Source organism: Corythoichthys intestinalis, chromosome 4 (genome assembly GCF_030265065.1).
Source record: "Corythoichthys intestinalis isolate RoL2023-P3 chromosome 4, ASM3026506v1, whole genome shotgun sequence".
Taxonomy (NCBI): Eukaryota; Metazoa; Chordata; class Actinopteri; order Syngnathiformes; family Syngnathidae; genus Corythoichthys; species Corythoichthys intestinalis.
This window is the reverse complement of record NC_080398.1, coordinates 14,645,357-14,661,242: the sequence shown is the minus strand read 5'-3', so window position 1 is coordinate 14,661,242 and position 15,886 is coordinate 14,645,357. Positions and strand designations below refer to the sequence as shown.

The following is a 15,886-nucleotide window of genomic DNA, read 5'->3' as shown; positions in this document are numbered from 1 at the left end:
ATTCTCTCAAGACTCTATCACGGAAAAATGGCAATAAATCTGTCAAAATGTGATTCCTTCAGCAAGGTTTATTCCCAGAGAAGTGGAGTCAACTAAATGAACAATGCCAAAAAATATATATATATCAAGAAAATTAAAGTTGTATGCTGTTCCGTTATAATTGCTTAGGGAATTTGTCATCAAGTTAAAACATTACAGAAATATTCATTGCTGTTCAAAAAAATAAAACATTAAAAAAAAATCAAAGCATAGCATTTGTTAAAATACGCAGAGAAACATACCAAAATTTGGAGTTGCTTAACATTAGAGAGCAATGATGTAGTAATTCAAAGCAAGTAAGTAATTTGAATGGACTACAAATCTGCAAATATGCAGGTTAGTCTACACCAAAAAAAAAAAAAAGTTTGCAACTTAAACATCAAAGCCATTCATACAGCATACTACTGGGTTATTGAAACCACCCCCACCCTTCTTTTTTATTTTTCATTTTTGTCTTTAACACCCATAACTGTTGAATAAATGGGTATAACTACATTGGGAAAAAATACACAAATTGGTAAATCAGGTCCCGAATATGCAGGGCTTTACTGTATAGTGGTTACTCACAATCAGTTTCACAAACAATTATTGAAAATGGTCCACACAATTTTTTAGTTGATTTTTTGGGGAAATGTTTAAAATTTCCATTCCTCAATTTTGTTTCACTAACTTTGCTGCATCAATTAAAATAAAAATGAAAAAAGGAACAGATGTACATTTTTCTATTATAGATAAATATCTATAATAAATAACACACACACACTTTTCACACACACACAAAGACACAACTCATAAAACACAATTTTTGAGGAAAAAAACATTTAATGGAAAAAACTCATTTGCAGAGCTGTCGTTTCAACAGAATTATCTCAAACATACCAATGTTTTGGGGGATAAACACAATTTCCTGATTATAGTACGTTTTTTTTTTTTTTTTTTTTTCGTTTTGCTGAAATCGATGGTGTGTGTATTATACGTAGGTACAATCAAAATTAGAAAATTCATCTCTATTGAAGTTTTTGGATTGTGGTTGGGTTGTGAAAAAGGTTTGCTATTATTATAATATGGTAATAATATGGGTTCAATGGGAAATGTACACTGTAAAACAGTGGTCCCCAACCTTTTTTGCACCACGGACCGGTGTAACGTGGGACTCGCGATGCAGAACGGACCGGTGTGATGTGGGCCTTTTTTTTTCCAAGGACTGACAATTTGTGGCAGAAAATTACAGTAAATATAAAATAACACGATGGGGCTAAAAATAAACATTAAACGCAGGGAAAATGTAACTCCCCATACGCTGAATCAACCTTTTTTAACAGCGCCCTCTCCTAAAACTTCCTTGGTCGCAGGCATAATGAGTTCTTGTTCTCCAATCGTGATAGGCTTCTTGGCTTTGGAATTACAGCTCGCCGCAAGGTATGACTGATGCTCTCAGTGCATCCGCTTTTGTTGCCTCACTTGCTAGATTTTAGCCACATATTATGCCGAATCGATTTGGTTGTAGGCTCCTCCTCTGGCTCAGTTGTAGGCCTTTTCCCCATAAAAAAAGCAGCTAGCGTTACTGTTTACATTGGCTGACGCTGGGCTGCTATAGGTGTGCAAACACTCCAGTAATGGCGACCATCCACTACAGGGCAACGTACACAAATCTCTGCTCGGATTAATCTTGAGGCACAGGCCAGATTTCTCGGCGATTTGGTAACAAATGCCCCACACACCGGTACCAGTTCCCGGCCCGGTGCTTTGTGATCCCTGCTCTACAACACTAGGGTCAATATGGAAAACATTGTTGGCTGCACCAGTTACAGCCATGTTCTCATTATAGAGTTAGGAAAATCAGATTGGATTTTCCAAATGCTCTTCTAATGTCAAATATTACAAATGCATAAATAATTACTGGAACATCACCATTTAGCTCTCGCCACTGGGTAAACCTCGTCACACATCTGGGACAGGACTCGAGTGCTGACAAAGGAAACTGTTCGCAAGTTAACGGAAGCTTACCTTTGCACACAAAAACACATGTATGAAGAAATCCCAAGATACAAAATTATTATCAGGAACAGACTTCATTTTTTGGGGGGGGGGGGGGGGGGGGGGTAAATTGGGGGGCACATGAGTAAAAAAGAAAGTCGGGTTTTCAAGGGTGATTATGGGAGCGCATATAACACAGGATGCATACAGTACTATACATGAGAATTTTTGATAAGAAGTAATAAAAATAAAAATAGAAAGCGATAGAATGGATGAAGCTGCAAAGTTAATGAAACCCAACTTTGGTCCAAGACTGTAGTTGCAGTCCAACCAAGCATTTAATCTTAAAGGGAACCTCAGACTTAAAGACCTGTAGGCTCTAATAAGCCACAATTGTTTTCTTTTACTGAAATATGTTATTTGAAACACGTAAAATATTGCCATTTATTTAAAAATCTACATTATTTAGTTCATATTTCGCCCTACAGAGGGAGCCATGTTTCAAGCGCAATGAACGCTCGGGTGATGACGAAGCTCGTCACTGTCACTCGACGAATACGACCAGGTTATTGCAATTGAGACGTCCAACACATGCGCTCATCAGTTAAAAGCGGCGAGTACTCATTGAGTCTTTTATTACCTTTCCATTGGCTCAAAATACTTTTTGCATGTGTTTCCCTCTCATACTTTTAAGCATCGTGTTTTCTTGTGGTAGCTTTAAAGCAGATTGTTGATCTGTTGACCAGATTAGTCACGTAGCATATTTAAACCACACTGATTTGATGTTACTACGTCTAAGTATTTTCTTAACCCATCTTTGGTATGTTCTGTCTGCATGCATCTAAACAAAACAAGCTGAGAGCGTACGGTAGTACTTTGGGTGTCAAATTCGCCTCTTGAAGGACGTTTCGCCGGTGTAGCAGATTTTGGTAGAACACAATTTTTTTTTTCCTACTCTCGTTTTATCCAGTCTTTCCTGTTCATTTTGCTTTTGCTACTTGTTTTGTGGACTATCGACAGTGCTGTCATGCTCATTAATATTCCTTTCGGGTTCAAATTAAAAGGGTTGAACAGATGACATGTTTATGTCACTAGAGTCATATTCTGGAAGCCCGGCAGCGTAACCATGTGACGTCACCGCCCTGCGACATCAACAAAAATGTCAAACTACTAATTTTACAAAATGTATACAAACGAAAACATCAAGAGGGGTTTCAATATCAAATAATTTTAACTCATCATAATGTTTATCTTTTTGAAGAACTACAAGTCTTTCTATCCACGGATCCCTTTAAATGCGTTACAGGGTTCCAACAGACATAACCAGCTCAACAGCATAAGCCTTTATCTTCCATGCATTCATCCCTTCTTGTCACAAATAAGGTGTCTTCAAAGGGAATCTTACAGTTTCTCAAAATCATTAAATTCAAGTTTCTAAGAAAAAAATATTCTTTAGATCCTTTATAACAAAGTTCTATAAGAGCCTTTGGTATATAGATGGCATACGTTTTCATATGGTAAGGGATGAGGTGAACATGGTTTAACAATGAAGTCACCTTCACAATCTTGAGAGGAATATACACAACAAAACATCACCTAGGGGAGTTTAATGCGTGGACACAGAGGATGAGCAAGCTTCCTCCTGAAAAGATGTCGCTGTTTATCTAACTTAGCAAGGAGAAAGACATTTTGCACTCTGAAAACATTTCCCTAAAACACTCATGGGTGTTGTAAGAGAAGATACAGCGAATACAGATAAACTGCATGTTTTGTGGGGAAAGTAGGTCAAAATAAATACAAAAAAATTCTTAGGGACTAAATAATCGAAAGATCTGCATTTAATGTTTGTGAAATTTGTAGCTGCAAAAGCCTTTTTGGCATAATGCTTTCGAAATTGTCCTGACTTGATAAATAAGGGTAAAATGAATAGAAAGCTCTCTTGCAGATATGTTGAAAATGGAAATGGGTGACCAGGCCTGCTATCCACAATTCCTCTTGCCCCTGCCAACCTATCAGCACAGACGCTTCCCTTTCCTCTGTCGAGATGATCACCATGGCAACTAAACTTCTTCCTGGGCCACTTATGAGGGCTAACAAAGACAGCAGGGTCCTCAATGCTGAGAGGACACATGCGCTTACGTTCATTTCAAAATCAGTTAGGCTTTTTGTCATTCTAATGTAAAATGAACACAATCCTATCCTGAAAGACACTGAGCATTTGTGGATAGAGAAGCATGGAAAGAAAGGAGTGGGGGGAGAAAAGAGGGACAAATCGAGCGATGGCAGGCAGAAGAACAAGCGGTGAAGTACTTACTTCCCTGTTAATCCGAATCTACAGGGGTGCAAGGTTGAGGAAATGGGGAGGGGAGTAGAAAAAGAAGACATATATGCTAGTTAATGAAAGAAGCTTTTTGGTAGACAGCTTGCTTCACAGACAGGTGGGAAGGTGTGTGTCTATGTGATTATGAAAAGTAATGTGGGTTGAGCCGCGAGAGTTGATGTTACGTATGCATGTATTTTACTATCAAAAAACTCATGTACAGATATTCACGCTTTGACGTTTTGGAATAGCACAGACTTGTCAGCGTGTAAGGATGAAATCAGCATGTAATGTGAAAAATTCCCATATCTCTATGTAACATTTGGAGAAGTGTTCTATTCACTTTTTCCCCAAATTTATTCAAATCAAATTAGCATTTTCTTTGTGTTGCTGCAAATGAAAGTAGCTACAATTTGATGAGTCAACCCAATCTTTTGCACCATTCAAAACACCCTGCAACTTTTAGCATAATATAGTGCGTTAAAATCAACCTAACATTTTGAAAACCAGGAAAATTTGTCCTGAGAGAGTGTATAATCACTTTTGCAATGAACAAATCTGTTGATATGAATTTGCTGTAATTTAAAATATATTTGGTCTTTCAACACACACGTACACACACACACACACACACACATAGAAATCACCCAAATTTTTACATAACAATTATTTTGTACGAAAAAGGAGCCAGTATGTTGAAATCACTAAAAATTCTCTCTAATCAAATCGACAAATTTAAACAAACTGAACCTCCCCTTAAATAGTCCTCCCTCAAATAAAAAGTTGACTATTTGAGGACATTTTTCAAACAACATTAAAATATTACTTATTTAGAACAAAATGCAAGTTAAAAGCCATGAAGCGGAAAATAAAAAGATGTCATAGATGCATACTGTTACAAATTTGAGTGCAAAATCAGTATTAGTTTGCGCTAACCCTGGGCGATAAAACGATAACGGTAATTATCGTCATATAAATTTTGTCATCAGAAATGATAAAAACGTTCGATAAAAGTTGATCAGATTTAAACTGTAATTACATCACTCGAACACCGAAGAGGAGGGGGCATTGATAGGACGTGAACACTAGCTCCGACATATCAGTGCAGGAGGGAAAACCATGACGTGTCACAGAGCAGCATTAAAGCCTGATACTATGGACAGACTTATTTTTTTGGCCTGTAACCTTTAAAGAAATAGCTGTCTTGTTGAGTTGTAACATTTTTAAACTGAACATTTTTTTGGTCTATTTATTTTGTTGACATTGTCCTTAAGACCTTAAGGCTTCATGCACAAAAGGCGTAACATGTTGCTGAGTGTAACTTAAAATGAGTTTGTCCACTAATGTTTTTTTAATTTTGGGGGATTGCTTGTCTACCTTAGATTTTGTGCAATGTTGTGCATTTTGAATACCTCATATGCAGTGTTCTGCATTTTGTTCACATTCATTTTGTTCCTCTTATTTGTGAAATGCTGTGTAGTAGTTTTTCAACATGCATCTTTGTTCTGACATTAAAGATTGATTACAGCAGCATCTGGTTTTGACAACTTTCACTCAGGGGCAAAAATCAGACTTTATAATTGTAATAATAATTATATATATATTAGGGCTGTCAAAATTATCGCGTTAACGGGCGGTAATTAATTTTTTAAATTAATCACGTTAAACGGCTCAAACAGAATAAAATGACAGCACAGTGTAATGTCCACTTGTTACTTGTGTTTTTCGGTGTTTTGTCTCCCTCTGCTGGCGCTTTGGTGCGACTGATTTTATGGGTTTCACCACCACATGAGCATTGTGTAATCATTTAAATCAACAATGGCGAGCTACTAGTTTTTTTTAATTGAACATTTTTACAAATTTTATTAAAACAAAAACATTAAGAAGGGTTTTAATATAAAATTTCTATAACTTGTACTAACATTTATCTTTTAAGAACTACACATCTTTCTATCCATGGATCGCTTTAACAGAATGTTGATAATGTTAATGCCATCTTGTTGATTTATTGTTATAATAAACAAATACAGTACTTATATACCGTATATTGAATGTATATATCCATCTTGTGTCTTATCTTTCCATTCAAACAATAATTTACAGAAAAATATGGCATATTTTATAGATGGTTTGAATTGCGATTAATTACGATGAATTAATTTCATTCATTCATTCATTCATTTTCCATGCCGCTAAATTTTTAAGCTGTAATTAACTCGATTAAAATTTTTAATCGTTTGACAGCCCTAATACATAGTCATGTGAAAAAAATAGGACACCTCATTAAATATTCAGTTCTTTAATGTTCACATATCAATATCTGATCTTGTTTTTCATTATCACTGGAAAAGAAAGTGATTTAATTCCAGATAAACAACAAAAATTAACATTGTTTTACTCACTAAACCAAACATATCAACAAAAATGCATATTCTAACTGAGGAAAAAGTTAGGACACCCTACCACCTAATTGCTAGTGTTATCTTGCCTGGTACACCAGGCACTGTTCCAGCTTTAGAATCTGGCGACCGTTCGGTGGATCAAATTTCCAGGGTGGAGCAAGCCATAGCAAACAGACAGTGGAGTGGACCAATCAGCGATGGGGGGATGTGCCGTTGATAAAGCGACAAAAAAAAAACTAGTGCGAGGGAATAAACATTCGAGGAGAGCAGAGAACGGAGAAGTTTATTCAACATAGCTAGCGCAAGACAGTTGGTTTTAGCGATTCAATGTGTTTTTGGTCATTTAAAACTGAATTTCCTGCAGATTGGAACAAATTCTTGGCTCTCCCGTTCGCCATCTGCGTTGTTGTGGAGACGACTTCCAACGCGCAAGAGTGACGTTGCTCGTTAAGAACACGTCACGCAAATAAACTAATCTGATTGCATGGATGATATTGTTCTGGCTCGAGGGGCCAATATGGAGATGGGTCCCAGACCCTTCTTACAGTGTTTGAAAAATACAGGGACAATAGTCTGGTGGTGCCAGGCAAAGTGTTATCCCTTTTACCACCTTAACTTCAGTGAGACGCTTTTTGCAGCCATCTACCAGTCTTTAACATCAGTCTGAAGACAGTTTATCCCACTCCTCAACGAACAATACTTTTCAACAGTGAGATGTTTGAGGGGTTTCTTGCAACGACAGCATGTTTCATGTCACCCCACAGCATCTCATCTGGGCTTTGACTCGGCCATCCCAGGACTCTCCATTTCTTTTCAGCCAATCCTTGGTGGATTTACTGGTATTTGTTGGGTCATTGTCATGTTGCAGGGTCCAGTTTCGCTTCAGCATTAATGATGATGAGCCAGCCAGGTCCTGCTGTAGCAAAGCATCCCCAAACCATGACACTTCCACCTCCATGCTTCACAGTTGGTATGAGGTTCTCTTCCTGAAATGCTGTATTGGGGTTACGTCAAACATGTCCTCTGTTCTGGTGTCTAAATAATTCAATTTTATATTTATATGTCCTAAGAACATTATTCCAGAAGTCCTTGTCTTTGTCTACATTCACTCCGGCAAACTTCACTCTGGCCATTATGTTCGTCTTGGAGAGCAAAGGTTTCCTCCTTGCACACCTCCCAAGAAGGTTAAAGTTCTGAAGTCTCTTTCTGATTATGGAGGCATGCACTTTCACATGAACAGTAGTAAGAGCCTGCTCCAGGCCCCGTGGTGACATTTTAGGGTTTTTGGAGACTACTTTTCGCATCTTCCGGTCTGCTCTCGGGGTGAACTTGCATGGACCACTAGACCTGGGCATGTTGGCAGTTGTTTTGAACGTCCTCCACTTGTAGACTATTTTCCAAACACTGGAATGGCTGATTTTATGTTCTTTTGAGATCTTTTGAAATCTCTTACAAGACTCATAAGCATCTACAATGTTCTTTCTGAAGGCCTCAGACAGCTCCTTTGATCTTACCATTGTGTTCTCTCTCACTTCAACAGTCACTCATTGTTGGAAGTATTCTGCGTTGAGGAGTGGGGCAAACTTTCTTCAGACCGATATCAAAGACTGGTAGATGGCTACAAAAAGCGTCTCACTGAAGTTAAGGGGGTAAAAGAGGGTAACACTAGCTATTAGGTGGTAGAGTGTCCTATTTTTTTCCCTCAGTTAGAATATGCATTTTTGTTGATTAATTTGGTTTTATGAGTAAAACAGTGTTAATTTTCGTTGTTTGCCTGCAATTAAATCACTTTCTTTTCCAGAGATAGAAAAACAAAGAAAAACAAGATCAGACATTGATATGTGAACATTTCTTAATAAAGAACTGAATATTTAATGGGATGTCCTATTTTTTACACGACTGTGTATATATATATATATATATATATATATATATATATATATATATAATTCGTTTATTATTATTATTATTATTATTATACAATTATTGTGATAATTATCCACATTGACTGATAAGAATTGTTCTATTGTGATAGCAATTTTTGTCATATCGCCCAGGCCTACTTCGCGCATTATTAGTGATTATTAGTTGAAACTCCATCGACTGACACCGAAAAGAACATTTCTGCATGGATACCATGAATGTGTCATGAAATAATAGTCATCATGTATTGGTTTGATTAAAATATGTGAAAGTGTAACCGTTTCTCTGCAGAAGCAATGATATGTAATGCAGCAACATCCACAGCACCTTGAACTCTTCTTTTGTCAAACATATGCAAAACCCTGCTCCTCTTACTTAAGCAAAGCGCATCGCAGGAAGCAAGGTCTCAAGCATTAAATGATAGAAAGAGGGAAAAACAGAATGCTCCTTCTCGAATCTGTTTTGAAAGCAATCAATTAACCTAGATGGAGGAGTGTTTTTCAATATTAAATGGTGTTAAATAATCACTACAAATACTGTAGATGCTCACAATCTTAAGGTTCAGCACTTATGAATTCACATAATCAAGGATTTTTTTTGGGGGGGGGGCATTTCCATAATTCACACCAACTACTGCTTAGGTTTGCCAAACTAGGGCTAAAAAAAGAATATCAACATCAAACCAGTTAAAGCCATTACAACAGCACAGGAGAACATCACTAAACCCATATATGAACACAATTTTGCACTGTACTCCTGTTGTTCTGGTTTTTAGAAGATCCAGCTGTTCTGTGTCAATCAACACTAAAGCGCACACTGCTACATCAGCCCTGCAGCAGATTTTCCCGCCAGAGTATCAGCAGCATCGATGTGGCTCCTCTGCTGTGATGTGCAGTCGAACCTTTATTGTTTGTTTGTTTTTTGTTTTTTTACTGGACTAGATCTCTACAGCAGTTCTTCATTATCATCATCAGAACTGTTTGGTGTACATACAGATACTGTGCATTATGTATGTGCATGCTTAACTACACCGTTTACTGTCTTGTATAGTTGATTGTAGAGCCGGGCGGTATACCGAAAATTTACCATTACCGAAATTCTTCACGATGACAGACGTAATTTTGACCATGTCTGTAAATTCGGTAAATTAATAAAACACGAAAATATAGTCTTTTCATCCCGCTTTGACTCTGTGTTGTTCAGCTATGTTAATTTCCCTTTAAGAAAGCAGTCAGTGTGCTTAAGCATCAAGTCACGTCGTTATCAGGAAATCAAACAAACAGAAACCCAGTAGGCTAACGCTAGTGGCTAACGCTACAAACAAACATGATGGAGTCGGGCTTTAAGGGGCACAGCCAAAACGTTCACCCGACATTAACTCTTGGGGGCCTCCAGACGGACTTTCACACGCTGTCCTCCCTGGTTATCACAATTTCAGGAGAGGGTGCTTTCAGTGCTTTTTACTGTAGCCAGGCCACATGCTAACGCTAGCGGCTAACGCTACAAATGAACATGATGGAGTCGGATAGCGCTTCTAACCTTGTCGAAAGAGCTGAACTAAATGAGGGGATTGGGCAAGGACGGCATCTAGCGATCAGTATGTCGCGTTATTTTGTATCTCTGTGTGTGTGTGTGATTTCTCTGATAGCTTTTATGATGGTAAAGCATTTGGCATAAAGTATAATCCAACAGTGAAGCCTATAATATGGCCACAGTTATTTTTCTGTTGGTACTTTCTTAATTCTGTGTCATTATTGCCATCATATAATCTTAAATGTTTCATTGGCATAAGAGCAATATAGCTTTAATGTGGTTATGTCTGTGTGGGGGGTGCATGTATTAAAAAAATCTATAGTATGTTTTTTTTAAATTCATATTCTATCTTTGCACAAATGACACTGCTAAAATTACTGCACTATTTCCCTCATGTATATACTTCAGTCTAAGCTATAATTATGCACTTATTGCTCTGGAGCATTTATTTTTCTATTTATTCATTTTATTTATCAAATACATATGTTTATACTGGAGTGCCACGTCCAATTTCGTTGTTCACAATGTTCTGGTGTTGACAATGACCATAAAGACCCATTCTATTCTATTCTATTCTATTCTATTCTATTCTATTCTATTCTATTCTATTCTATTCTATTCTATTCTATTCTATTCTAAAATGCTCTGGGAAAAAAAACCTGGAACCTTGAAGTAAACATTTGTGTTGGGTAATTATGTCTCAGCAGCCATTAAAAATAAGATGTCCGTTTGAAGTGTACTGTTCAAGTTGTAAGTCATTTGTGTTACAATGACATGCTTGCACAATCGTTGTATTGATTTTTATAATGTTGTACATTGTTCAAGCCATACAAGCTGTTATAAATGTTCATAGTTGAATTTTTATTGTTTACAATAAATGTTTATATACTTAATGTTTAGACTGCATGTACAATTGTTAAATTGAAAGCTGGAAAATAAATCAACGAGAAACGGTTAATTCATATTTCATGCACTGATTCAGATTTTCAAATTCTATATGACAGTCCGCTTGGGTGAATTTATCGTCATTTATCCTTATCGAGGTAAATCTGCTCAATTTACCGTGATACGTACTTGAGGCCATATCGCCCAGCCTTAGTTGACTGCACAGCAATGTTGTGTTTGGTGATCTATTTGGGGAATATTTAAGATTTAAACTGGTAATATATGCAATTAATGTTCATTTTTCGTAGGTGTTTGCTGTTCCCAATTAAGCTTGGTCCCAGTCAAAATGCAGATATCCACAGTTGCTTTTAATCCTGATGTGTTAGCCTCGTCAGATAACGTAATTACACTAGCCTGATGCATTCTCCTCTTAAGTCCAAAACCACAGTACGTAGCCAGGATTTTAATGCTCTTTCCGCAATAAACTCTACAAAAGCTTCTCACCACCAGCTGTCATTGAAGAGGAAAAAAATGTGCCATGTTAAGCTACTGCTGTTACTTAATTTGATTTGTCATAAAAGGTTAATCCCATCAAAGGAGACCTAAGTGCCTAATAAGTTTATCAACGTGAGAAATGTGCTTTTAAATCAATTCGTCAGAAAAAACTGACAGAAACGGGCTTCTGCTTACAGTCATCCAAGGTAGTATAAGGATCATTCTGCCTCAGCTTCTCACAGTGGCACCGTATCGAGTCCTACTGCGAAGCGTGTGAAATAAATCTTGTGAGACAAAGAATCTATATCAGATTTCCACACTTCCTTTGACATAACTCAACAAATCCACAGCAGGGACAAGCATGTAGTGTAGTTCTATCTTTAGCTGCAAGGAACTTTATTTTTTTCTAAATGCAGACTGATTTTGGTTCCTAACAAGTAACTTTTTTGTATATAGCTTTCCTATCTGTGAAATTGGCCTTTCTGAAACAAATCAGCATGTTTAAGAACAAGAACAGGTGTGACTGGAAATACATGGAATCAGTAAACTTACAAGATTTCTGATTACAGGTGAGAATTGCTATGGCACAAATCAAGTGGAAAACACTCAAAGTTAACAACGGAAAGGATCTTTACCTATCCACTATCCCTAATCCGCCATCTCCACCACACCATTCCGCCCACGCTCCACTAGAGTTTGAATAACATCAAATCAATTTCATTTAGAGGGATTAGTGTCATCCTACAAAAGGTTCATCTCCTTTCCAAGGTATTAAATGAATTTATACTCCAATTTTAATAAAATTGAAAGCTGATTTTGTCTGGCTCATTGATGAGTGAATGCTTCCAGGTGACAGTGGACTACCTGACTGGCTTACAGGACATAGAGAGTAAGGGACTGTGAGTGCTCACTGGGAGTTTACTCTTTATATCTCCGGTCAAAAACAAGAGGAAAAAGTCAAAGGGAATAAAACTTACATCAATGTAGTTGGCATTGATATAGTCGGAATTGGGGTCTCCCAAAAGAGGGTTGAGCTTGACTCGATGGCGATCATCTGACACGGTTAGACAAAAGGAGTAGACGCACATTAAAGTATGAAAAGTGTTTTATACTGCATGTTTTTCACTTTGATGACTTACATCCCAATAAGGTATCATGTCTTCCTTTGGTTTTGTCTTTCTTCTTAGTGCAGTCCCAGCCGTCAAAGAAACTCTGCGGAGAGAACAAAAGTAATGCATATTGAGGAACCCTCGCCATCAACCTTTCAAAGTCTGTAAAGGAAATAGGGCACATTTTGTTTGAACCAGCATAACTGTAATTCACAATGAAAGCTTAGTTCAAGAACCGTTGGGTTTTGTGGGGAGGTTTGACGCTACATGCAAGCTATGAAATTAAATAGAACAGAGCTGAGAGCATTGTATCTCTGGACCTTTTGAGTGTAACTAAGCTGCTTTTTTCACATACCCTTGAGCTGCTACAAAAAATATATATACCTTGTATTTGAATATAGAATAAAGTTAGCCTGGTACACCAGACTCACCACTGTTCCAGCTATTGAGTCTGGCCACCATTCAGTCGATAAAATTTCCAGGGCGGAGCAAGCGATAGTAAACAGACAGCGGAGCGGACCAATCAGCGACGGGCGGACGTCACGTTAGTAAAGCGACGAGGGACTTGCGCGCGGAAGTAGACATACGAGGAGAGCGGAGTTTTTTCAACATGGCTAGCGCGAGACCGACTTTTGTCAATGACTTGTGTCGATTTGTTTATAGGCAATTTAAAACTGATTTTACCGTGGATTGGAACATATCCTCGGCTTTCCTGTTCGCCATCTGTGTTATTGTGGAGACGACTTCCGACGCGGAAGAGTGACGTTACTCGTCAAGAACACGTCACGCATATAAACAAATCTGATTGGACGGTTGATTTTGTGCTTGCTCGAGAGGACGGTTAATGGGCTGGGTCCCAGACTATTCTCACAGTGTTTGAAAAATACAGGGAGAACAGTCTGGCCGTGCCAGACAAGAATAAAGTCCATTCTCGTGTATGGCTACTGTCCATTGGTTTCAAACTAAAGTTCAGTGCAGTCACAGATGGCACATATTTTTGCTTTTTCAACACTAAATTATGATTTCACTGTGCCCTGTACAGTGAATAGGGGTGGGAACCTCTCGTTACCTCAAGATACGATACGATTTGCGATACAAAGCTCATGATATGGCGTTACAATGATTAGCGATACGTTGAGAAAATGATTCTACATAACAACTAATAAACTTCATCCTTCTGCTATAAGTTTATAACTAGTAGACGTCCAATCCTTCTGAACTGGGAGGGTGGCAGCGAATGAACCCTTCCCACTTCAAACGGGTCCGTCCCACTTCTATGGCGGTCCGTGGCAGCCAATGCCAGGCAACGAGGTCATTTTGGGCCATTTAAGGTTATTACCTATTGATTTTCAGTCACTTCCTGTTGATTTTGGAGCATTTTATTGGTCACGTCCTGTTGATTTTGGGTAACAGAACAGAAAGTGACCCGGTAATGAATAGGCAGTGACTCAAACTGAATAGGAACCGACCTGAAAATGCCTCAAAATGAACAGAAAGTGACCTGGGAATCCTCGGAAAATCGGAAAGAATGACTTTGAATGCTCTGATTTCGAATGAAAGAACAATTCATTCGCCCTTCCCGGTCTAAATGGATTGTGTGTTGAGTGCCGTCAATGGCAGCCATAGAGTTAACTGAAACACTATCATTGTGGAAGATTTTGGTAGCAACTTGCTGGTTCTTAATTATTTTTTTTAAAACATTGACACCTTTTTAAAACGATATCTTGATTCTTGGCATGAGCATATGGATAAGCTTTTGGGATGCAAAATATCACATGATTTTTTTGTCACACTCATAACAGTAACAATAAAAACCCTATGAAACCTTTTACCGACTCTGAATCCTTTGAATCTTCGTATTTTAGTTGATGTTGAGGCCCTTTGTTGAACTCGCTTAAAAAGTATATACATGGTCTTTTTCTGACCAACATGCACTATCCAACAACGTTTGAGGCTGAGCAAGTCAAAGTCCCAGCGTGAAGCCGGACAGAAAGACACACACAGATTCTTGTGAAATATAGTGTTATGCCTCTTTCTGACGTCCGCAAGCATGAATTCTTTGATAAAATAATAAGAGAAGAAGAAGGAGACAGAATTAGGTGCATAGTTACAACTGTCTATAGACCCCACTCACCAACGTCACACAATGACGTGTCGCTGTATCCGGCCACCATAGTGTCCGTCATTGTTTATCCGTATTCTTAACGGTTTCAATTTGTCGTGCAATTTATAGAGCAATTCATGGAAGCCCCCGTGCTTTCAGACGCTGTAAACTCATTGGATGCGTTGCATAAAAGGCGTTATGTGGAAAAGCTTCCGTCTATCCATTCGCCAGATCCATATTTGATGCCTAAATCGCTATTTTTCGACCCGCTGTCTTCGCCGTGTCTGCCTGACATCTGCTACCCTGATATCTACAACTATCTTGTCCACACAAAATCAGCCTATTCTCACGAAAGTTTGAAAAACTTTAAGAGCAGCACTTCAAGGATAGGTGGATATTGGACTATTTCTTCAATACAATACGCAACAACTGTGTCTGCCTCATTTGCAAAGAGACAGTCGCTGTTTTCAAAGACACGCTGACATGTACGACAACATTACAAGGAAGATACGCAGCGCGAAATTGTAGCAACTTGAAACTAGTTTAATTTCACAGCAGCAGTATTTCGCAAGAGCCCGGGTGTCGAAAGAGAACGCCACAAAGGCGAGATTTTTGAAATTATGAATTTAAAAAAATAATAATAAAGAAAATGTGACACACAGAAGGGCTTGCTAAAAATTGTTTAAATATATTGTTCTACGTAAATCAGCCAAGGTAGCCCCCCACATTTTTACCACACCAAATCTGGCCCCCTTTGCAAAGTTTGGACATCCCTGTTTAACTGATGATCCGTAGACGAGACAAGCTTCTTTCACTTGGTACCAGCTAAATATTATTCAAAAAATAATGATGGCGGAAGAAATAAACATCTTGAATTTGAAACTGTATGTTGTCGGTGATTAGCCTCGCAATGATCTTAATTGTGGTTGTCAGCCCAAAACCCTCAAAATATATATTAAATGCATCTTACCAGGTATAAAATGACTACTACATAGTCTGTGGTGATCGTTTAGTGCCCAGTTTTCTCGTCGAATTGCAGCAGTCCATCTCGCTCTCCCCTCCGGGTCTCTCGGAATACGGTAGAACTTTAAGTCTCTCC

At 38.1% G+C, this 15,886-nt stretch overlaps 1 protein-coding gene across 4 annotated transcripts in view; it reads right to left on the bottom strand.

Moving 5' to 3' along the window:
• Nucleotides 1–15,886, bottom strand: part of ptprub (protein tyrosine phosphatase receptor type Ub) — a 382,270-nt gene that overhangs the window by 53,003 nt on the left and 313,381 nt on the right. For 2 of the 4 annotated variants that reach the window (XM_057833549.1, XM_057833551.1), the window contains 3 exons: nt 12,714–12,786; nt 12,552–12,628; nt 4,331–4,348 (listed from right to left, as the gene is read on the bottom strand). In XM_057833549.1, coding sequence (XP_057689532.1) covers nt 4,331–4,348; nt 12,552–12,628; nt 12,714–12,786 — 168 coding nt within the window. The remainder of the gene's footprint in view (nt 1–4,330; nt 4,349–12,551; nt 12,629–12,713; nt 12,787–15,886) is intronic. The other 2 variants (XM_057833550.1, XM_057833552.1) reach the window with 1 other exon arrangement.